Source organism: Ornithorhynchus anatinus, chromosome 4 (genome assembly GCF_004115215.2).
Source record: "Ornithorhynchus anatinus isolate Pmale09 chromosome 4, mOrnAna1.pri.v4, whole genome shotgun sequence".
Lineage (NCBI taxonomy): Eukaryota > Metazoa > Chordata > Mammalia > Monotremata > Ornithorhynchidae > Ornithorhynchus > Ornithorhynchus anatinus.
This window is the reverse complement of record NC_041731.1, coordinates 39,375,715-39,399,708: the sequence shown is the minus strand read 5'-3', so window position 1 is coordinate 39,399,708 and position 23,994 is coordinate 39,375,715. Positions and strand designations below refer to the sequence as shown.

Sequence of the window (23,994 nt, the reverse complement as noted above, 5' to 3'; positions counted from 1 at the left end):
GGGAATCTCTACCTGAGTGGTCTCCTCTGATTGGGAAGGGGGTGCGAGATGAGGGGGTTGAATGCAACAAGGTCAGTAGAATAGAAGCTCCCAGCCCACCTCTCACTCTTCTGGTCCTCCTCCTCGTCTAATGTGGGAAGAGAAGGGAGGCTACCGCTGAGCAAAGGCCGGGAACACGAATTCATCAAGAATGGAAGAAGATGCCCGAGGGAGTTGGGAGATGTTGGGCAGGGTGCGAGAGTACGGGAGTGCCGGAGGGATGGTTTAGGTGTCACCCATGAACATCAGCAGCTTTGGCAAGAGTCTGAACGCAGAGCCCCTCAACTCTCTCGTACCCTCCAGCAGAAAAAACCTCCAGCTCCGCAGTTGTCTGTCAGGCATCTCCTCTTTGAAGTGATGCTTTCATTTCCCTGATTTGACATGAAAGCAGATTTTCCCCAGAGCTTTAGATCAAGGCCCTCCAACCATTTTAGAAATGGAGGATTCTTCCTCTCTGGGCCTCTACTCAGGTTAAGAATAAATAAATTTAAAAAAAGAAATAGAAACTCTAAGCAAGAGAGGGATTACTGCTTAATCCTGAGGTAGTTGATGCCCTTTGAAGTATATTGGATTATAGGGGGCCACTCCACTGGGGTGATGGGGGCAATCTTCTCCACAGCCATCTGAGCTCACCCCAGGTCCCTGACAAGAGCAAAGACCTAGATGGTGGCTTTCTGATCTATTAGTTCTTTGAACCCTGCTTTTCCCCAATCCCCATCCTCAATAAAATTCCCAATCCCTTCTCACTCTCACAGTCCCAATGTAAAGTTGGCGCCTGTGGTTTGGATGGCTCAGTGCCATCCATCACCACTACTGGAAAACAACAATTAAATCTACGTCCGTGCTCTCCTGGAAGCAGGACTCTAACCCCTTCATTCTCCTCAGCAAAAGTCCTAAGCAAGTCTCGACTCCCGGATATTGGGTGATAGATTATTGAAGAGACAGCAGCGGTGGTGTCGGGTGACACCCTGACTGAGCTATTTAGGATTGCACTGTTAACCCTGAATCAATCAATTGTATTTACTGAGCTCTTAATTTGTGCAGGGCATGGCACCAAGCACTCGGTAGAGTACACTATATCGATATATCGGAGACATTCCCCACCCACAACGAGTTTACAGTCTAGAGGCGGAGACAGACAATATAAATCCATAAATTACCCATATCTTCATAAGTGCTGTGGGGCTGAGGAGGAGGTGAATAAAGGGAGCAAGTCAAGGTGACTCAGAAGGGAGTGGGAGAGAAGGAAGAGGGATTAGTCAGAGAAGGCCTCTTGGAGGAGATGCGCCTTCAATAAGACTTTGAAGGTGGGGAGAGTAATCGTTTGTCGGATCGGAAGAGGGAGGACTTTCCAGGCAGAGGCAGGGTGTGGGTGATAGGTTGGAGGAGAGAGACGAGATGGAGGATACAGTGAGGAGGCTGGCATTAGAGGAGTGTGTGGGCTGGGTTGCAGTAGGAGAGTAACGAGGTGAGGTAAGATGGGGCAAGGTGAGTGAGTGCTTTAAAGTTGATGGTAAGGAGCTTCCGTTCAATCCCCGAATGGGGGAAAAGCTGGGGAAATGTCCTAAGGAGTGCTTCCCACCCTTAGCCAGGCTCATCAGGGGACCTACCTGAGTGGGTTTTAGCTTCTGCCAACATCTCTCCTGCAGGAAGACCTACCCTTTTAATCTCTAATATGCTCACTCTATATCTCCTAGCTGGTATTTTAGCCCTTATGTACTACTTAACACTTCAATTTTTACCACCCCCATAACACTTAATGTAAATATTTTATATACTCTTCTACATCTGTAATGTATTTAAGTATCAGCCTTCCCTCTAGACTGTAAACTCCTTGAAGGAAATGATTGTTCATTTCTAACTCTGTTATAATCTCCCAAGATGTGAGTAGAGTGCTCTGCCCACACTATGTACTCAATAAATGCTACGATTGATTAATTTGTGGTGGGATAGCCCAAGACTGGAAAACCAATCAGTATCTTAGAAATCGGTAGCTGTTAAGTGACAAAAGCTCCAGCCGAGGGAAGCAGTGTGGCCCAGTGAAAAGAGCACGGGCTTGGGGGGTCAGAGGATCTGGGTTCTAATCCCCACTCTGGCATTTGTCTGTTATGTGGCCTTGGGCAAATCATTTAACTTTTTAGGGTTTCAATTACCTCATCTGCAAAATGGGGATTAAGGCTGCGAGCCCCATGCTGGACATGGACTATATCTTGTGACCTTTGGACATTTAATATTGGCCCCAACCCCACAGCATTTATGCACCTATCATTAAACTATATATTGGAAATTACTTATCATATTAATGTCTGTATCCCCCTCTAGACTGTAAACTCCATTATGGGCAGGGGATATGACCGCTAATTCTGTTGCGCTGTATTCTCTCAAGCGCTTAGTACAGTGATCTGCACATATTAAGCGCTTGATAAATACTGCTGATTGATTGAATCTACCCCAGAGTTTAGTACAGATTTTAAAACAAAAGGAAAGACAGCCTTTGAATACGAAAGACGGTTCTATATTCAGAGGCAATAACTTTCATTTTAAGTGTGGGTGGATGAAAAGGGGCAGGGTTGGTTAGGGGGAAATCAACAGGAATAAGTGTTGGGAGAAAGGGGTCTTTTCTATCCTGCTTGAGTTTGTTAAGGACTTGGGGTGGGTAAAGCTGGAAAATCAACACCCAGATCAGGGAGGGTGAATACAATGGATTCACCCACACAGCTGGAAATCCATGGGTTCAGTGGTCTCTCTGGCACCCACGCCAATAGTGTGAGTATATCGATATATTAAAACCCAAATCACCCAGCTCTGAAATACTAAATGGCCCCCAAAGAAGCTGTGCCTCTGTTCTTAAGAATTCGAGCAAATAAAAATAGGCATAACTACGTCTCTCACACTTCCCAGGCTTTCTGCAAAATTATCAACATATGATCAAGCAGTAGGAAGCTTTAGTGGCCTTTAACACAATTTCATTGAACTCTTAAAAGTTCCAGTTAACACCCACGGTGTGTGCGTGCGTGTGCGCACACGGGAAGCAGGAGTATAAGAGGAGGAGAACAAAAAATGAGCAGTTTCTTGTTGAAATACGAAGGCGATGTTGTGACATCGATATATGGTGCCTCTCCCAATAGTTGGAGAATGGCGCCATCTTCTAGCCTAAACGGAAATTGCACAATGGGAATTAAAAAATACAGAATATTCTCCACTACGGCTAATTTCTATTAGTCCCTCTGCAAAGAAGGCCCAGGTTTGAAGTAGGCTGTAAACACTGCAGCTTCCTTCTCCTATCCCCACTTTAGATCTTTAACCATGGAATTTCTACCCAAATTACTGGTCTAACCTCTCTTGCTTTCTTAGAATTCAACTTTTCGCCCATCACGCCTTAATCGACTCAACAGAAAATTAATAACCCTCTGATACAGTCCACTTTCCCAGTTTTCTTAATAGAGGGCCCAGATAATTTCAGGATTTTTCAGGGAGAATGAAAAGAGATAGGAGACATCCCTCTGTCTGATGATAGTCATAGTGATGTCCCTCCACCTTTTCTATCTGCCCTGACGCAACCAAATGTCACCTTTGGGCTTAAAATTAAACCCACTAGTTACCTGATCCGCGATGCAACTCAAGAGGCTTTTATTTCCCATTTGTCGATCCTTTAGATTTTAATTTACGTTGGTTAAACCCCTGACCCAAATATAGGGTGTCTGCATTTGAATTATACAAAACCAACTCAGATGGGAGATTCAGAGTGGTAAATTAAATCCAGATCATTTTCAAAAGACTCACAGTTCTGGGATGAAAGACGTGGGGCAAAAGTTTCCCAAATAACAAAGGACCTGGGTTCTAATCCCGGCTCTGCCATTCATCTGCTGGGTGACCTTGAACAAGTCATTTGACTTCTCTGTGCCTCAGTTACCTCATCTCTAAAATGGGGATTAAAACTGTGAGCCCCATGTGAGACTTGGACTGTGTCCAATCTGATTAACTTGTATCTACCTCAGTGTTTAGTTCAGCACACAATGAGCACTTAAATATCATGACCCCCCTCCCCAGAATGAAACAAAACAAAAAAATCTCAGTGTGTTGGACAGAACCAGATAATGGAACTGCTTCTCTCGGTTTGGAGAAAGCTTTTCCAGGTACATTATTCAGAGATTTCCCCAGTTTGGGTGATTATCCTTTTGACCTGGAAAGTCAAACCTCCTATTGCATTTCTTCCCCATTTCCTTTTATTGTAAGGTTGCCATTGGAGGGTGGGACACTTCAGCATGCTGGTTTGCCTAGACAGGGCTTCTCCAGCGGGACAGGATTTTGGAAAGTGTTCCTCACTGACCAAAAATACAAAAGAAGCAAACAACAACAACCACCAAAAAATACACACCAAAAGAACACGATGGTTTTCAGAACTCCACTCAGAATTATACCAAACTTTAACTTCTTTTGGAGTATAAAAATCGGACCTAAAGTAAATCCAAGGAATAATTAGAGATTACTATCCATAGGAAGAAAACAGAATATGTTCCCATTGTCCATTTAGGCTCTTAACACTCTTATCACTATCTAATTTGAATAAAGGAAATCTAATAAGGTAATAATTCTCAAACCCCATCCCTGTAATAGACACTAAGCCCATCAAACTCGATTAGCACTATCTGCTAAAGAGTCAGGGCGCCCAGTGAAATCTGATTTGGGGAGGCAACAAAGCATCCTTAAGAGCAAATTATGGCCCTTTCTATGCAGAATGGAAATAGTTTGGCCTAAGGAAAAGAGCATAGGTCTGGGAGCCAGAGGACCTGGGTTCTAATCCCAGCTCTGTCACTTGCCTGCCATGTGACCTTGGGCAAGTCATTTAAGAATAATAATAATAATAATAATGACAATAATAATTACGGTATTTGTTAAGCACTTACTATGTGCTATTTGGGGTGGATTCAAGCAAATCAGGTTGGATACAGTCCCTGTCCCGCCTGAGTCTCACAGTCTCAATCCCCATTTTACAGAAGAGGTAACTGAGGTACAGAGGAAGTGAAATGACTTGTCCAAGGTCACACAATGGACAGGTGGCAGAACCGGGATTAGAATCTATGACCTTCTATGACTCCCAGGACAGGGCTCTACCCACTAAGTCATGATGCTTCTCCCTTCTACTTAGACTGTGAACCCCATGTGGGGCAGGGGCTATGTCCAGCCTGATTATCCTTCCATTTACCCCAATCTTAGAACGTTGTTTAACATATAATAAGCATTTAACAAATACCTCAATTGAGGTTCATTATTATTTCAGGCCACAAGAATGAATTCTGATGAGAGGTTCTGTGACACGCACCAACCCCCAGCCAGACCTGGTGGGGAGTGTAAGGCCCTTAATCCTGTTCTCAGGGTCTTCCCAGAGATTTCCTGCTCTGGAACTCTCTTGCCACCCTTCCCTCCGATCCCATAGCTGGCCAACTTCTACCTGGCCATTTCTACCCTCCTGTAACTTTTTACAAACCAATCAAGTAATCAATCAATCAAATTTATTGAGCACCGACTGTGTTCAGAGTATTGTACTAAGTGCTTGGGAGAGTACAATGTAAAACAGTTAGTAGACACGTTTCCCGCCCACAACGAGTTTACAATCTAGAAGAAGAGAATCAGGCTGCTTTGGATTTCCTTCTGATTTCCCCAGCATGGGTTCAACTGACCTACCCAATGTGCCAACCCACACCCCTATCCTGATTGCCCCCGAGTACTACCCTTTGTTTCTGCAGAACGGTAAGGACGGTGAGCTCTGTGACCAATACAGGAGATTTATGGAAGGAGTTGGAGAGCCAAGATTTTAAAGATGCCGAGGGCAAACTACAGCTGGGAGGACAGGTTCTGCAGCACTGAGCCCTGAGTCTTTCTGCATTTAGTACAGTGCTTTGCCCACAGTAAGCGCTCAGCAAATACTATTGAATGAACGACTCAATCCATTTGCCCCACGGGGTTCTGTGGGCCCAGTTGGGAGAGTAAGACTTATCTCCATTATTCAGTAATGATAATAGTCCTTCATGTGGTATGTGTTAAATTCTTACTTTGGGCCAAACACTGTATTGAGTGCTGGGGTAGGTACAAGATCATCAGATGGGACACAGTGCCTTTTCCACGTGGGGCTCTTATCCTAAGACAGAGGGAGAACAGGTATTTTTTTTATCACCACTTTACAGATGGGGTAACAGGCTCAGAGACATCATGACTTGCTTAAGATCTCACAGCAGACAAGTGGCTCACCCTCCCCATCAAACCCAGGATGCCATCTCACCCCTCCCCACTCATTGCCAGAGGAGTGGACAGAGGCTGGTGGCCCCCAGAGTGGGTTTCCTACTCCTGCTGCCGTTAGACACTGAATCTCCAGTTCTAACACTAACGAGCAAAAAATTATTCCATAATTATCCCTCAGGCTCCTGGAGTGTAGGAATCATGTCTCTTTATTCTATTGTACTCTCCCCAGTGTTCAGTGCAGTAATGTGTAGAGAGTAAGCATTCAAAAGCATTCAAAATTGATGGATAAACCACCAAGGATCCTGGGTGGTGTTGGGACAGGCAGAGAGAGGCTGGCCAATCTATCTAGTGGGATCCTCCAATAACTTAGGAGGTTGTTTCCTACCTGGACATTTGGGGTTTTATAGCATAGATATTTGTTTCTGTCACGACTGGGTTCTGTGGAATCTGCCAAATCTGAAAAGTTGATTTCTTTCCCTGTGTGGTTTTCACTCTGGACAGCAAATGCTTTGAGGGCTTGGGCCTGGGTGTATTCACTTGCACAGTTGCCAGGACAGTTCTCTACAAATGGTGTATGCGTACCAGGTGCATGAGAAAACCATGTGAAAAAAGAACTGTTGTTTTTTTATTCCATTCTAAAAGGGCTCCTCCACACCTGAATAAATCTGACCTCTGTTCCAAGAAACAACCCAAATTTGAACCCTGCTTACCTTCATCTCATTAATTCAGTCAATCTTCTTTAACACTTACTGTGTTCAGAACACTGTACTAAGCGCTTGGAATCTCATCTATTCAATTCAATCATATTTATTGAGTGCTTTCTTTGAGCAGAGCACTGTACTAAACACTCAGAAGAGAACAATACAACAATAAACAGACATTCTGGACACAGTAAGCACTCAATAAATATGATTGAATGAATTTATCTCACTGCCAATCACTGCCAATACCTGTCTCACATCCTCCGTTTGGACTGGAGCTCCCTCCCCCTTCCTACGCAACAGATCACCACTATCCCCACCTTCAAAACATTCTAAAATCGTATCTCCACCAAGAGGCTTTAATAGACTAAGCCCTCATTTCCCCCACTTCCTCTCCCTTCTGTGTTGCTTATGCATTAGCATCTGTACCCTTTAAGCACTCGATATTCACCCCATCCTGTGCCCCACAACATTTACGTACAGAGCCATAATGGATTTTAATGTCTGTCTCCTCCTCTAGACTGTAAACTCTTTTTGGGTAGGGAAAGTGTCTACCAACTCCATTACATTGTATTTGCCCAGCCATTTAAGACAGCGTTATGCACACAGTAGGACTTAATATATCCCATTGATTGATTGATTGATTCCTAAGTCAATGGGTAGCCTTCTCGCTTAACTTATCCTTCAGCCCCTCGCATGCTGCTTTCACCTCCTGGCCTAGCTCCAAGCAAGTAGGTAAAACTGAATAAGGTTCTTACATAGCCTGCTAATTCCTACCATCCTTCTAGTCTAAGAATCAATGTATCGAGTAGAGTGTTAAAAGGTCCCAAAGGATCACAGGAAATGTTGAAAAACTTGTTATGCAGCTACGCCGTTTATTGATTTGGCATGTTGGGTGGCTTCAGCCTTTAGAAGCAGCGCTTCTCTATTTGTTGTGTACCATACACTTCTGTGACTGTCCATTTGACTTTATCATCATCTGCCCCCTGTCCCACCCACCCAAAAAAAAAGCAAACTGTGAAGTAACATTCCAACCAACAGATGCTGAGAATCAGCAACAAGAAGTTAAGGGAGATGTTAACTCAGTTTGTATGGGGCCAAATGAATGTCTGTTCGGGGAAAGAAAGTGACAGTACTGCATGCTTTTTAACTAGGGTGAGTCTGTGTCCCAGTTTGGTAGGGATGGTTCATAAATCTGGGAATCTTTGGGTGTCTTCCTTTGGCATGTAATCTCTAACCCGATTTCCAGGCCAGAGAGTCTAAGTGTGGGGATAGGGCTAAGAACAGAAAATACCCAGGAAGGTTCACACAAGTTACAGATTACAGCTGTGGACTTTGGCAGTCATAGTTTTCTCCAATACTTCTGGAAAGTGAATTCCTTAACCAAAATGGCTGCTATTCCCCAGAAACATTTATTGAGAGGACTCCCTCTGCCATCTTTGAAATTTACATGAGGAATGACCTAGCATCAGGGCTTCAAACCTGCTTCAAAGCCATAAGCCCTGTCTTTGATTCATTACACACACACCTTTCCCCCAATCCGGACAGCAAACTCACTCAGCTGCACCAAACACTGCCTCTCCCATCTATCAAAGCATTCCTGAAACACTAGCTCCTCCAGCTTAATTTTTCCATTCTCCTGGTAATGTCATCTCCACAGCCACCTTACTATTATTATAGATTTTCTTTTTGTCACTGACTTCATCCATTTGTTTATTGTTTATAATCTATAATCAAGTCACGACTTGTTCATTCCAAGCGCTTAGTACAGTGCTCTGCACATAGTAAGCGCTCAATAAATACTAAATACTATTGAATGAATTCTTTTAACTCTTGCAAGCCAATTTACGTGTGCCTGTTTCATCCGTTAGCTTGACCGCTCCTCAAGGGCAGGGTTCATGTCTTATACTCCTTCTGTGGGGTGCCTAGTTCAGTGCTTTGCACTTAGAAGGTGTTCAATCAATTCTGATGATGCTGATAACGATGCTCAGGTTTTATTTATATCCACTCTATTCTTGACACCTTTAATGCTAGCAGCCTCATCTAAAGTGACAAGCGATGGATGCTAGTACCGTTTGGCACAATTAGTAAGAAAAAGATGAAAACCTGTTCTGATCCTCCCTGGCCAGATTTTTCCCTGCATAGTTCTTCAGTCTTGATGGGCAGCTTTTGATTTGCTTGAGTGACAGTTCCTGCCTGGGGTGCTGGTTTACTGCTCTTCTCTTTTAGGACAAAGTCATCTTCATTTTTTTTTGGCAGCGGGACCAGAGCAGAACACCAGGTGCAGTTTCAGAAGCTCCAGATTCTTCCCTTGCCCGATCTTGTCTGGGTGACCAGGAGCCAGGTTTGAGAGTCCTGTGTGAATGTGAGTCAGCCTACGGGTCCTAAAGCCCAAGAGCCTCTAGGTGAGACTGGGCAGCCCCAGTAAGCTTCCAGACTTTGGCCCAACTCAGGTCAAGCTCTGTCTGGGTAGAAACAGCCCATTTCCCTCCCCATCTGAAGTCCCTTAAGCCTGGGAGGTGAGGGAGGAGAGGGGGAAAGGGAGGAATGCAGTATGGGGCATGAGGCTCAGCTACACGTGTGACACACTCTAGACTGCAAGCTCATTGTGGGCAGGGAATGTGACTGTTTATTATTATGTACTCTCCCGAGCACTTAGTACAGTGCTATGCACACAGGAAGTGCTCAATAAATACGATTGAATAAATACAATTGAATAATGCAGGCAGAGTGTTCCTTGCAAGAGCTGTTGTCTCTGTAGGTTGCTGGAACCCACAGAAGCACACTTTTTATGATATTGGTTATGCATTTACTATGTGCCCAGGCACTGTACTAAGTGCCGGAGTAGATCCGAGCTAAATCAGGTTGGATACGGTCCATGTCCCACATAGGGCTCACAGTCGTAATTCTCATTTTACAGAAGCACAGAAAAGTGAAGTGACTCGTCCAAGGTCACCCAGAGGACAAATGACCCAGGTCCTTCTCACTCCCAGACCCGTGGTCTCTCCACTACGCCATGCTGCTTCTCTAACTTCACACTCACCTGCTCACAGCAGCCCCCCGATAAGTGAAGCTCCAAGTCCCTTCCAAAACGGGTTGGGTATTGGGATGGCCCAGGGGGCTCAATCTCTGGGTTCAGCTCAAACTGGCTCATTCTACAGGGCTTTCTCCCATCCACAGCCCGCTGCCAGACACGCCAAGGTTATCCTGAGGTCAATCAGGGGAGGGAATCAGCTTGAGAGACAGCCTGGGTTAGAGCAGGTGGGGAGACACCTAGAATGCTCTCTGTCCATCAGGCTTCCCTGCTGATGCTAGAGTAGCCTAGGCAGTCTTGGCGGCAGGACCGGAGTTTCTTCCCTAAGGCACCAATATTGTTTCCTGGAGGAAATCCCTGCTAACACCAGGTTTCGTGTGATGTCCCAGGGAGATTTGGATCAAAGATCGATTTTCGACTTTCAAAAACGTACCTCCCTTGCAGACAGGTCCACTGAAGAGAGGTCCAAGAACCAAGGAGGGAAGTGTCAGATATCTACTCTCTGAGGAGGTAGAATTATTTAGTTCAATGTTCTGTCCCCAAAAAAGATTTCTCTAAGCCACACTAAGATCTCTAAACAGTGAAGCGATTCTAGTGCAGCTGCACTGCAGTGCCTCTGATAAAGATAGAGGCTTTGTTTTCTCCTCTCTCCACCTCGATGTCCAGACACAGCTCCCATTAGCAGAGATGTGGTTAGGACAGATGGAAGAGGAGCCCCTTCACATCATCTTTTTCTATGTAAACACCATTTAGACTCCAATCCCACTGGAATAGCTCATCCTCTGATCGGGATGTCTAGTTTCCAAATCAACAAGACCTGAGCTCAAGTGTCGAACTTAGCCCTGTGGCTTCTTTGTCCCCCTCAACCTACCATTCCCCTCTCCTCATCTCTCTGTGATCTCCTCCTCTATAAAGGTCAATACAAAGGACCCCAAAAGGAGGCCCAGTTCAGGAGTTTTGAAAGCTTGGATACCTCCTTCCCACAAGGAAACATCATTAAACCAACATAGCGTTATCCCAGCCCATAGAACAGTAGATTACAAGTTAATGGAACAATTCCATTAGCAAATCTTCCTGTGAAATTGTGATCATGTCCCACCACTGGGCTTTGAATCCATTATTCAGAACCCAGCTAATGCTCAATAACCGGAACCTTTAAGAACGTATCTAGACATTACAGCTAAAAAGTGATTAGCCAAATGTCCCTCCCCCAAAATGTCCCAGTTTCCAAACAGAGGCCAGTAGTGCTTGGCACGTGGTAAGCACCTAACAAATACCACAATTATTGTACTATTATTAACACGAACCCTGTCCATAAAAAGCCTACAGTCTAGCGGGGAGAAAGACATTTTATAAAACTCATAAGTAGGAGGAGTAGGAGGGTATAAGGATGTGTATGTAAGTGCTTAGGGTCTGTGGTGAGATGTTTAATGGTTATAAATCCAAGTGCACAGGCAACATAAAAGGAAGATCTAATAAGGGAAATGAGGGCCAAGCCAGGGAAGGCCTCTTGGAAGAGATGTGAGGCAAACAAAGGGCCACTCTGGTCAGTTGTTCTTGTCTGTCTCCCCCGATTAGACTGCAAGCCCGTCAAAGGGCAGGGACTGTCTCTATCTGTTACCAATTTGTCCATTCCAAGCGCTTAGTACAGTGGTCTGCACATAGGAAGCACTCAATAAATACTATTGAATGAAAGTTATTTAAATTATGATTTTTCTTCCCACAATGCCTTCTTGCATAATCAATCATATTTATTAAGCACTTACTGTGTGCCAAGCTCTGTACTTCGCACTTGGGGGAGTACGGTTTAACAGAGTGGGTAGACACGTTGCCTGACCACAACGAGCTTCCAGTCCAGACCTACAATTATTACTTTCATTGCATCTAAAGTGGAGGAATGTGACAAACTACCTTCCTTTTAATCTCTGTGCAAATGCCAACTTCCTGCGGGATTGGGGGAGGACTACCTAAAACGTTGCTCATCCTGACTTCTTTCAAGGTCAGCTAGGAGGAGAAAACCTCTTGAAAAGCCTCTCAAAGACCCAAATCAAGCCAGTCCTGCAAATGGGTTTCTCAAGCTCCTGGTTTACTCTGCTTTTCAAAAGACCAGTAGCCACTTCATTTCCCCTTGTTTTCAGAAAAATCTATTGTTCTCACTTTTCCATGACTGTTTTTGATCCCTATCCAAATTTTTAGCTCACCCCCAATTCCCTAGGCACAAGCCAAACTGAACGACAAATCCAAAGTGGCATATTTTCATTTTCTTCCCTTTCTCTCCCCATTCCCCAAACAGAATCAAATTAATATTGGAGAATAAATCTGAAGGCCATCGTATAACCCTATGGTTCATGATTTCAGAGTGGCAGGGAGGCATCCGCAGATTATCATCCAGCAGTAAAAATTGACTTCTCTGACTGTCGACCGAGCTCTATTCACCATGTATCTAATTCCGTTTAGCTCGTAATTAGTTTTGTATTACTTTCTACGGTGATGTTAATACTGATTACAAGGCCTGATAACTTTAGTAATAAATACAACCCGAGGCAGAAATTACCTTTCTCCTTATTGGTGAAAGTTGAAGTTATTAGACTAAGACACAAATTGCTTTATGAGATGAAGCAGCTGTCAAGTGTTGTAAATTTGAAATTAATCCCCGATCCCTCCCCCTGGGCTCCACCCTCGGTGTCAGTGCAGTTTTGTCAGTGGAGACAGGAGATGGCCTTCAAACAAAAGCCACAAAGGTACCTTAATAGATTCAGCTAAGGAGACTGACAGTCAATCATATTTATCGAGTCCTTAGTGTGTGCAGAGCACTGTACTAAGGACTTGGGAGAGCACAATATAATAATAGAACAGTGTTGGTAAACACATTCCCTGCCCAAAATGAATTTACAGTCTAGAGGAGCTTGGACTTCTGGTTGTCCTCTAACTCCCCTGAGCTAACGTTTGGCTGAAGGAAAGTTGCAACAGTAAAGTGCTTAGCAAAGTGTTCGGCACATAGTGAGCCCTTAAACACCACAACTGTTACTGTTACTTTTCTAAACCATGAACCCAGGAGAAATTGGGAAGCCTCTCTCTCTACTCCATCTGAACTCAGACATGTTGCAAATCAGGCCACCAACATAAACTATTTGTTGCTGGCCCGATTCCCAACAACACTGCTGGAGAAATGGGCTTCTGAGACTGGTGGACAGAGTCCTAGTCATGGCTAAGCTTCCTTCTTTCACTGACTCTGCTGCTCTCTTTGAGTTTGAGTTTACCTATCTGTAAAATGGGGATGATGTTCTCCCCTGCCACCCACCTGCTTTCAGAAACACATCTGGATGATAACCTGTGGTCCTTAAGAGACAGATGCTAGAAGTGTGGCCTAGTGGACAGAACACGGGCCTGAGGTCGGAAAGACCTGGGATCTAATCCCGTCTCTGCCATTTGTCTGCTGTGTGACCTCAAGCAAGTCACTTCACTTCTCTGTGCCTCAGTTACCTCACCTCTAAAATGGAGGTTAAGATTGTGAGCCCCATGAGGGACAGGGGCTGTGTCCAACCTGATTAGCTTGAACCTATCGCAGCATTTAGTACAGTGCCTGGTACATAGTGTAGCATTGAAGGAACGCCATTTTTTAAGAAAAATCAAGTCATTATGATCGTCGTCGATAGTCACTGTCACCGTAATACCTGCCACTCAATTTGTAACCCTTTGTGAGCCTACTTTCAATAATATATAGATCTATGTAGGATTCTGTTTTTATATATAAGCACGTTTGTTGAACTTGAAGAAGACCCCACTGGCAGGGAAATTAACCTTCCCACTCTTCAAGGAATGTTGGTAAGAACTTCCCAAGTAAACCCGAATGACAGTTTTCACCAGTGACAGCAGAATTACCAATCTCAAAAACCAGCTTTTATCCCAATCATTGTCTTTTTATCCATCTCCCAGAGGAGGGAGACATTTTTTTAAAAAAGCTGGTTAGGGGCTTAAATGAACTTCTAACATGAGAGCAGAGCAGATAGGCAGAAGGGGTGTGATAACAAGGGTCCAGCATGCCCCCCTATAAATTCCTCAATCTCAATATATTACTGCAGGTAAATCACCTGTCTTTTTGGGTATTTTTTTTTCTTCTTGGCAAGTTGAAATCGAATTCATACATTTGCTGGATGACTTCAAACTGGGATCTCTGCCTTAAAAAAATCCCATCAGTAAACCGATGCCATTCTCTGTGGGGCTATTTCTATGCCTCTGAATCTTCATATTGTCTCATTTTGACTTTGGGCAGGGGAAAGATATAAGACAAAGCATGAAGTCTAAGCAAAATACAAATAACACGTTTTGCCCTTCCTTTCCCAAAGGGTTAGGTGCATTTTTGTGCTATTTTAAATTTAAGTCTCTGCATCTCCAGAGCTTACTAAGTACTCCCCATTGTTGGGGGGGCTCAATCTGGGTTTATGAAGGAAGGTACCCGAACAGGTTAGAAAACAGAAATTGTCCAAAAGGCACGTGGATATCTGGCTATCAGGATCCAGCTCTCAACTCCAAAGACAAGAGAGAACACTCCATAACAGCTTCGGATGCGTGTTTGTGGGTGTGTATGTGTGTGTGCATGTCTTTGTGTGGGGGGGTGGGTTGACAGAGGGCAACATCTTCAGTCCCTCCATCTGCAGGGCCCAGCTGGCTCTGGGTCCATCCTGAAGTCAGAGCAAAAGCCCATTCTAACTCTAGGGCACCCTGGGGCTGGTCTCCACCAGCTCTTTTGCTGAAAATTAAGTTGTTTGAGTTTTATACCTCTCCAGTTTGAAACAGCACAAAACACACAGAACCACACCTCTGGACATTCTCAAACTCCCAATTCCCAAAGGGAACTCATGGGTCTGAAAGACAATGGGGTCATCACAGAAAGCAGGGGTAAGCTGCTTCTGGTAAGCTGCTTCTGGTCAGGGAACATGTCTGCTAATTCTGATGTACTGTACTCTCCCAAACGCTTAGTACAGTGCTCTGCACATAGTAAGTGCTCAATAAATACCCTTGACTGATGATTGATTGGGGGTAAGGTAGAGGGCACTGACCTGGTGTTAAACCGAACACTTCGACAGGGCAGTACCTCATGGCTGAATCGGAAAGACCTTTTCCAATTGCACCTGGCAGAAGTACTCTTCCAAGCGCTTAGTACAATGCTTTGCAGAGTAAGCGCTCAATAAATATGATCGAATGAATGAAGAAGTGTTCCAGCCCTGAAATTCTTGGGCTGAAACAGAACTGCGGAAGTTAAACATATCAGCATTTAACCTGGAGAACCTTTTGCCCTCGGTGGACAAAAGAGGGGAGAGAAGGGGGCCAGTAGAGAAGAAACTGTATCCTGAACCCCATAGACTTCTGATTCCCCACTTCTCTCCCTCTCTCTCTATGCCCAGGTATTGAGTTTGCATTCCAGTAAGTAGCTCCACAAGGTAAAATGAGTAGGAGGAGGAGTTAATGGTGGGAGGAGGGGTTTGTGATATCGAGGAGTCCCCGCTGCCCTTAAGTGTGGACAAAAGTTTTCCCACTGCCTGACCCAAGGTATATGCACTCTTTAAAAGGGGATGATTCCATGGTTAAGAGGGACGGCTGAGATCAGAGATGGAAAAGGCGGGTAGGGGGAAAATCCTGAGTAGAGGCGAGGAGGGAGCAGGAGAGGAGAAGGGGAACCACTGGGGGAGAGGGTAAGAATGCAGACCCCAGCAGGTATGACAATTTCTCACAAGGCATCAACGTCCTAAACCGGGGGCAGACTTGGCCTCGCCATTCAATTCAAGCAGAACAGCAAAAACCACTGAAAGTGAGCTGAAGACTAGGAGCCCGGCATGAGATGTTGTTAATTTAACCATGCCAAAATGCTTTACTCAGACTTGTGTCAACTTCCTTTCAGGCGGTTCTTGCACACTTGACTCTGTTTTGTCCAGATAGTGGCAAGAATGGCCCTGGGAAGGGATGGGAGAGTGGAGGATCTATATGTATGTATGTATTTGCGTGTTTGTGTGTGCATACATTTACAGATACTGTTCATGTACACGCTACGTTTCCCGTCACACCCAATCACGGCTATTGCCCTGCAACAACAAACTGGACTTCTCAATGACCGAAGACCTTTTATGCTGGGGAGATGGGAGTTTCCCAAATAGAAGAGTTTGCACCAATAGGGTGGTACAGACACCACCATGTAGGTTCTTCGTGGATCTTTTGGGCAAAGGAAGGTGTGAGCAGAACACCCTTGGCGTGACAGAAGGTCTCAAACGTCCAGGTGACTGGATTCCCTTACAAACTAGTCCCACTTCAAAAGCAGGCACTTGGGATTTGCCCTGGCATGTGCAAGCAAAGCGATATATGCAAACGATCCACATTCCAGACCTTTCTCCTGCAAACACTTACTTCCCTTTGTTTTTCTTTCTTCCTTCATTAGGAAAAGAGAATCGGGTAGAAAATTGCCAGCTGCCTTCACCGTGACTGTCCGTATTCCCCGCCCCCACCACGAAGAGCCACCTTTCACCATGGACCCACAACTCCTGTAGAGGTGGAGTTGGAAGGCGGCGTGACAACGAGGGGCCATCAAGTTGCCAGCATGGCACAGACGGAAACATCACAGGACGCTTAAATGTCACTTTAAATCAGCCCCACTATCAAAAGCCGAGAGGTTGTTTTATCACACACAGATCTGCAGGTCTATTGTATATATTCATCCCAGCGCACACGCAAACACACCCCTCGCCTCTCTTTACACATACAATATGTGCACACATGCTACGCGTACGTACGCACACACCGAGGTTACATTTTCTACGGAATTACAAAAGTCCATTGCAAAACACATCCTCAAGGCCAATAAACTGTTTAACGCACCCCACCGTGGTTCTCCCTCCCTCTCGTAAACACGCACACACCCCCATCCATCTATGTTCCAAGTGTGAACGAACACACAATGTCCTCAGCAAAACAACCCCTTAACAGACCTCATCTTCAACACCCCCAGCTCCTCTGGGGTCTTTTGTTTAATTCGAGGCAACTGCTTCAACAACCTCCTCCCCCCTCTCCGGCCGGGTTATTTCCCCATCGACCGGGTTGGGGGGGGGGGGGGGGGAGACTTCCAAAGCCATATCAGAGGGGTCGAGGAAGGCAAGGAGGAGGTGGGTCCCGAGTTGCTCCCTAACGGTCAGGGGGGAGGATTTTCCAAATCCCTGGCTCGCCCCAGCCTCCTCTCCGGAAAACCCAGAAGGCAGGAGAGGAGCCCACCTGCCCTCCCCTCGATGCTGGAAAATTGAACTTTGAATCCTCCCCCATCTCTGTGACAGTCAAGCCGGGGACCCAGATGGGGGTGGTTTTTGTCCTTCAGGCTCCCCGGGAACCTCAGCCCAGCCCCCCACCCCCTCCCGCCTGGGTCCCCAGGACCAGGACGCCCGGGTCACCTCCGATGCTTGCTCCAGAGGCAGGAGGGAGGGGAGAGGCAAGCAAGGTGGGTGGGGGGTCACGGAAAGAGGCGGCCGGCCTCCGCCAGCCTCTCCCCCTCCCGCATCTGGAGCGGCTAGATGGCTTTCACGGGAAAATGGCGTTGGAGGCACCTACTTGGGTGAGTTCTGTGCCCATCAGGATGAGGAAGAGGAGGCTCAAAAGCTTGCTTGCCGGTTGCATCTCTCGTCCCCAGGTCCGGGCTCCGGGCGTGCAGGTTTCCCCCCTCCTTTGGCAGCTGCGTGGACTCCTCGGCTCCCCCGATCGCGCCTCTCTCTCTTCTTGCCTCTCTTTTCCACCCCCAGTTTCTCTTTCCCGGCGCCTTTCAGCACCCCGAGAAGGGAAAGCCGCCGGAGATCTGGGTTGCCGAGCTCTCCCTTTGCATAATTATCGCATCCCGGGTCCTTCCTCGCTCTCCCTGCGCTGGGGCTGGGGCTGGGTGTACACTCTAATTTTTTTTTTCCTCCCTCCCCCCCACAACCCTTAGCCTAATGGCTCCCCTGATCGAAAGACATTTGCGAGGAGAGAGTCACCGGAGCACGAAATGATGGGCTCTGGCTGCTAAGCCAAAAGTTTGCCTGGAAAAGGGGAGGGTGGGAGAGGAGGGAAGCGGGAAAGGAGGGAGGACACACACATTCACACACACACACACACACACACCACCCAGTCCCCAAATTAGGAGGCAGGAGCCGAGGCAGATACAGGATGTGACATCAAAAAGGAGGGGGAAATTTAACTGGAGCCAAGCAGGCAGGCGGCGCCTGGGAAAGCAGGGGATGCTGAAGGATGAAGAGAGGGTGTCATCACCCTAAAGGGACACCACAACCAAGGGGCGGGGGTGGAGGGGGCGAGGCAGGGGACATTCCCATCCCCTTCCCCATCCCCCTCCCCCCGGACATCCCGAGGGACAGGGAATCCGACAGGGATGCAGGAGAGGCAGGGGAGAGATCCGGGAGGAGAGATGGAGGCAACTGGACCAGATCAACTATGGTTCCCCTCCCCCGGCCTTCTTCCCAGATTGCTAATAATAATTTGGGTACTTGTTAAGCGCTTGCTATGTGCCGAGCACTGTTCTAAGCGCTGGGGGTAGATACAGGGTAATCGGGTTGTCCCACGTGAGGCTCGGTCTTCATCCCCATTTTGCAGATGAGGTCACTGAGGCACAGAGAAGTGAAGTGACTCGCACAAAGTCACACAGCAGACGAGTGGCAGAGCCGGGATTAGAACCCATGACCTCTGACTCCTAAGCCCGGGCTCTTTCCACTGAACCACGTTGCTTTTCTTAGATAGAACCGGGAGGAGAGGAGGCGACATCTGGGCCAAATCAACTAGGGTTCCTCTTTCCCCCCCCCCCCGCCTCCTTCCCAGATTGCCAATAGTAATAATAATTTGGGTAGTTGTTAAGCGCTTACTATGTGCCAAGCACTGTTCTAAGCGCTGGGTAAATACAAGGTAAACAGGTTGTCCCACGTGGGGCTCACAGTTTTAATCTCCGTGTTACAGATGAGGTAGATGAGGCACAGAGAAGTGAAATGACTTAACCAAGGTCACACAGCAGACAAGTGGTCGTGCTGGGATTAGAACCCAAGACCTCTGACTCCCAAGCCCGTGCTCTTTCCACTGAGCCACACTGCTTCCAATCCCCAAGGCACATCACCTGTCCATCGAAGAAGATGCCCCAAGGCCCAACTGAAGCTAAAAATTTCCAGACTGTCTTGGGGAGTGAGGCCACCCCTTCTGATTATAATAACAATAATGATGGTATTCGTTAAGTGCTTACTATGTGCCAAGCACTGTTCTAAGTGCTGGGGGGAAGGGGGATACAGGGTGATCAGGTTGGCCCACGTGGGGCTCACAGTTTTAATCCTCATTCTACAGATGAAGGAACTGAGGCACAGGGAAGTGAAGTGACTTGCCCAAAGTCACACGGCTGACAAATGGCAGAGCTGGGATAAGAATCCATGACTTGTGACTTCCAAGCCCGTGCTCTTTCCACTGAGTCACGCTGCTTCTCCCAGTTAGAGTGATGGTATTTGTTAAGTGCTTACTATGTGCCAAGCACTGTTTTAAGCACTGGGGTACATACAGGTAGTCAGGTTGTCCCACATGGGGCTCACACTTTTAATCCCCATTTTACAGATGAGGTTACTGAGGCACAGAGAAGTTAAGTGACTTGCCCAAGGTCACACAGCAGACAAGTGGAGGAGGCACGATTAGAATCCACGTCCTCTGACTCCCAAGCCAGCGCTCTTTCCACTAAGCCATGCTGCTTCTGATGTCATTGCTTCTTCCTCCAAGATCTAACTGTCCTCTATGAGCATGTGTTTTGGGGGGCTTAATGATGATAATAATGATAATAATAATAACAGTGGTATTTGGCGCTTACTATGCTCCAGGCACCATACTAAGCACTGGGGCAAATACAAGCAAGTCGGGTTGGACTCAGCCCCCGTCCCATATGGGGCTCCACAGTCTTAATCCCCATTTTACAGATGAGGAGGGAACTGAGGCACAGAGAAGTAAGTGACTTCCCCAAGGCCACACAGCAGACGAATGGCAGAGCAGGGATTAGAACCCATGACCTTCTGACTCCCGGACCCGTGCTCTATCCACTATGCCATGCTGCTTCTCTTAACCACGGCCCTCACACCACTAACCCCTGAGAGCAAACTAACAAGTTAAAAACCACCCGTAGCTAAACTATGGAAGTGAAGCCCTTCCCCTGCCAAATCAGTGGAACACCCCTCTTCCCCCTGCAACACAAGATAAGTATCACCCTAAAGTCTTCAAAGATAGACTTTTTTCTGTTACTACTTTCTTTCACTGCTTGGTTTTCTTTTAAATATACTGTATTTATATCAGCCAAATCACAGTCTTCTGAATTTGAGTGCTTACTGTGTGCAGAATGCTGTACTAACCACTTAATTATGGTATTTGTTAAGTGCTTATGCGCAGAGCACTGTACTAAGCACTGAGCACTGTACTAAGCACTGGGAGGAGATAATTAAAATAGAAGATCCTGTCGGATAATAATAATAATAATGTTGGTATTTGTTAAGCACTAACTATGTGCACAGCACTGTTCTAAGCGCTGGGGTAGATACAGGGTAATCAGGTTGGCCCACGTAGGGCTCACAGTCTTAATCCCCATTTTACAGATGGGGTCACTGAGAGACCGAGAAGTTAATTGACTTGCCCAAAGTCACACAGCTGATGAGTGGAGCAGCCGAGATCAGAACTCATGACCTCTGACTCCTAAACCCGTGCTCTTGTTCTTTTTTTCTCTATTTTCATTGGTTTATGTGCAATATCCCTCCCTTCACAACCTCCCCACAGATCTCAAAAAATTCCAACCCACCACTCCCCATCCTCCCTGCCCCAAATCCAGGAAAAATCCTCTAAATACTGTAAACTGAAAGCTCCTTTGGGCAGGGATCGCATCTACCAACTCTATTCAATCAGTCAATCATATTAATTGAACACTTATTGACTGTACTAAGCTCTTGGGTGAGTATAACAAAATAACAGTATCATAATTGTATAATTGTATTATGCTTTTCCAAGTGTTTAGCGCAGTGCTGCACACACAGTAAGCACTCAATAAACACCACTGATTCCCTTTGGCTCAGTAGGAATAACAGGAATAGGATTTCGTCGCCTCTTTATCTGTACATAGGCAAGGAGTCAAGCTTGTGCTCTCAAGAAGAACAAACACTTCTCTGAAGAAAGGTAACGGAATAGCTATACATGCAGGGAGATTGGCCACTGTACCTAACATTTACAAAATACGAAGAATGAGAAAGCCAGTAACTCCCATTACTTCTTTAAATTTAGATGAACAATTTCATGTTCCAATCTCCCCTCGACGGTGACCTGCCAAAACATCCATTGATTCTGTGCCGTTGAGTGATAATAATAATAATGTTGGTATTTGTTAAGCGCTTACTATGTGCCGAGCACTGTTCTAAGCGCTGGGGTAGACATAGGGGAATCAGGTTGTCCCACATGGGGCTCACAGTCTTAATCCCCATTTTACAGATGAGGGAACTGAGGCACAGAGAAGTTAAGTGACTTGCCCACAGTCACACAGCCGACATGTGGCAGAGCTGGGATTCGAACTCACGAGCTCTGACTCCAAAGCCCGTGCTCTTTCCACTGAGCCACGCTGCTTCTCAGAGTGATGGGGAGGGAGGTCTGCAGTCTGATAATCTACTAGGGATTTGAGGTAACGACAGCAACCCAGGCAATTGGTTTCAAAGCTCAACTTTGGTCTCCCCATCAATAAATTGGAAACTTTTAGAAATTATTAGCTGGGGAGGCATAGAGGGGAGAAGGTCCAGCAGGGTTAATTTCTGAATAGTCACAAAGCGTTCATTAGCAGTAACAGTACCTATTAAGTGCTTATGGGTGTTGAAAATTGTGCTAAGTGCTGGAAAGAACACGCAATTGGGAATTAAATATGGTCTATCCCTTGGGGATCATTAGTAAACGAATGGGTCGTCTGTTAACATTCTCTGAAATTATTAAAAATGAGGTTTTGAAACATGAAGGACGGATGACCTGTCCTATAAATTTAAAGGTTGTGCAAAGTAGTAGAGACAATTTACAATCATTCACGCTAGTGATTATGGGGTAGGGGGAAGTGGCCAAGGTAATAATAATAATCTCGGTATTTGTTAAGCACTTACTACGTGCAGACCACTTTTCTAAGCGCTGGGGGAGATACAGGGTAATCGGGTTGTCCCACGTGAGGCTCACATTCTTAATCCCCATTTTACAGATGAGGGAACTGAGGCACAGAGAAGTTAAGAAGCAGTGTAGCCTAGCAGAAAGAACATGAGTCTGAGAGTTAAGGAATTTAGGTTCTAATCCCAGGTCTAGTACTTGCCTGATGTGTAACCTTGGGCCAGTCACTTCAACTTCATGGGAAGCAGCGTGGCTCAGTGAAAAGAGCCCGGGCTTGCAAGTCAGAGGTCATGGGCTTGAATCCCGGCTCCGCCACTTGTCAGCTGTGTGACTGTGGGCAAGTCACTTCACTTCTCTGTGTCTCATTTACCTCATCTGTAAAATGGGGATGAAGACTGTGAGACTCATTTGGGACAACCTGATTACCTTGTATCTATCCCAGCGCTTAGAACTGTGCTTAACAAATACCAAAAAAAAAAAAAACTTCTCTGTGCTGCAGTGTCCTCACCTGCAAAATGGGGATGAAAAACCAGTTGTCTTTGCCTCCTAGGCTGTGAGCCCCATGTAGGACAGGGACTGTATCCAAACTGATTATCTTGTACCTACCCCAGAGATTGATGCTGTGTTTGGCATAAATAAGCTCTTGATTAATGTGATGATGATAATAAGAATACACATAAAAATAATAATTCACATTGATCCTAGTGCAGGACTGCATGTTCACTCTATCCTCTGGAGGGAACTCAGAAGGAGGAGGCACTGAAATGAGAAACAGTGTTGCCTAGTGGAGCGAGCCCGGGTCTGGGACTCAGAGAAGCTGTGTTCTAATCCTGTCTCTGCCAAGTACTTTTCTGTAACTTTCGGCAATCAACTTCTCTGTTTCTCAGTTTCCTCACCTTCTCAATTTTTTTTTACGGTAATTGTTAAGCAGTGGGGTAGATACTTTTCCCCCTACTATTTAGACTGTCCCATGTGGGACAGGGCCTGAGTCTGACCCCATCAATTACTACAGTTCTTGGCACATAGCAAACGCTTACATTCTACAATAATAATCTATTATTATTAACAATAATAAACAAAGAACATTATCTCCTTCCCGTTTACTGCCGAGCTCATAATCTTCTCAGTGCACTTACCAGGTACATAATGGCTCTCTAGGGTGTAAGCTCATTGTGAGCATGGAATGCATTTATTTTGTACTCTCAACACTTAGTACAGTGCTCTGCACACAGTTTGTGCTCAATAAATATGATTGATTCTAAAAGTACATCCCATCAGGTGGGGGTCTCTAGGTCCTGGATCAGTGGAACCTCAAGGGAGCAATACCTCTGAACTGTAAAGGTTACAGCCTGACAGAGCATTATAAAATTCTTGACACTCTGGAATGGGAATTGAGAGGGCATTTTGCCTGCCAGCCTCTCTCCCCCCTCCCTCTCCCCCTCCTCCTCCTCCCACACACATACTTCCAGGCAAATGAATTATTAAAGTTCTCAGGAGAGCAGCCAGGGATGGACCTTCTCAGCTCCTCTTGGTAACCCAGTTTTCAGTGTTTTCACCCCAGTAGTCAAGCAATTTGTCCTTACCCGTTCTACCTAACTCTCTCGTACTTTAATTCCTTGTTCATTTGCTCTGACCTGCCTTCTGTGTACATGGACAACTTCTTATGAAAACCTTCAAACTTGGCCCTCTTCTCTCCAGGATACACGACCCCACTTCTATTTAACCACTTTTCCAAGGGCCTATTTTTTATCCATTTATTCAATTTTGCCATTTTTCTATTGGGGTCTTTCCAGTTTCTCCACATCATTTTCAAAGTGCAATGAC

General features: G+C 45.9%; 1 protein-coding gene across 1 annotated transcript in view; it reads right to left on the bottom strand.

Moving 5' to 3' along the window:
• Positions 1-18,112, bottom strand: part of OLFM1 (olfactomedin 1) — a 58,964-nt gene extending 40,852 nt beyond the window's left edge. Inside the window, exon 1 of the mRNA XM_001506549.5 lies at positions 17,602-18,112. Coding sequence (XP_001506599.1) covers positions 17,602-17,667 — 66 coding nt within the window. The 5' untranslated portion in view covers positions 17,668-18,112. The remainder of the gene's footprint in view (positions 1-17,601) is intronic.
• Between the last annotated feature and the right edge of the window lie 5,882 nt (positions 18,113-23,994).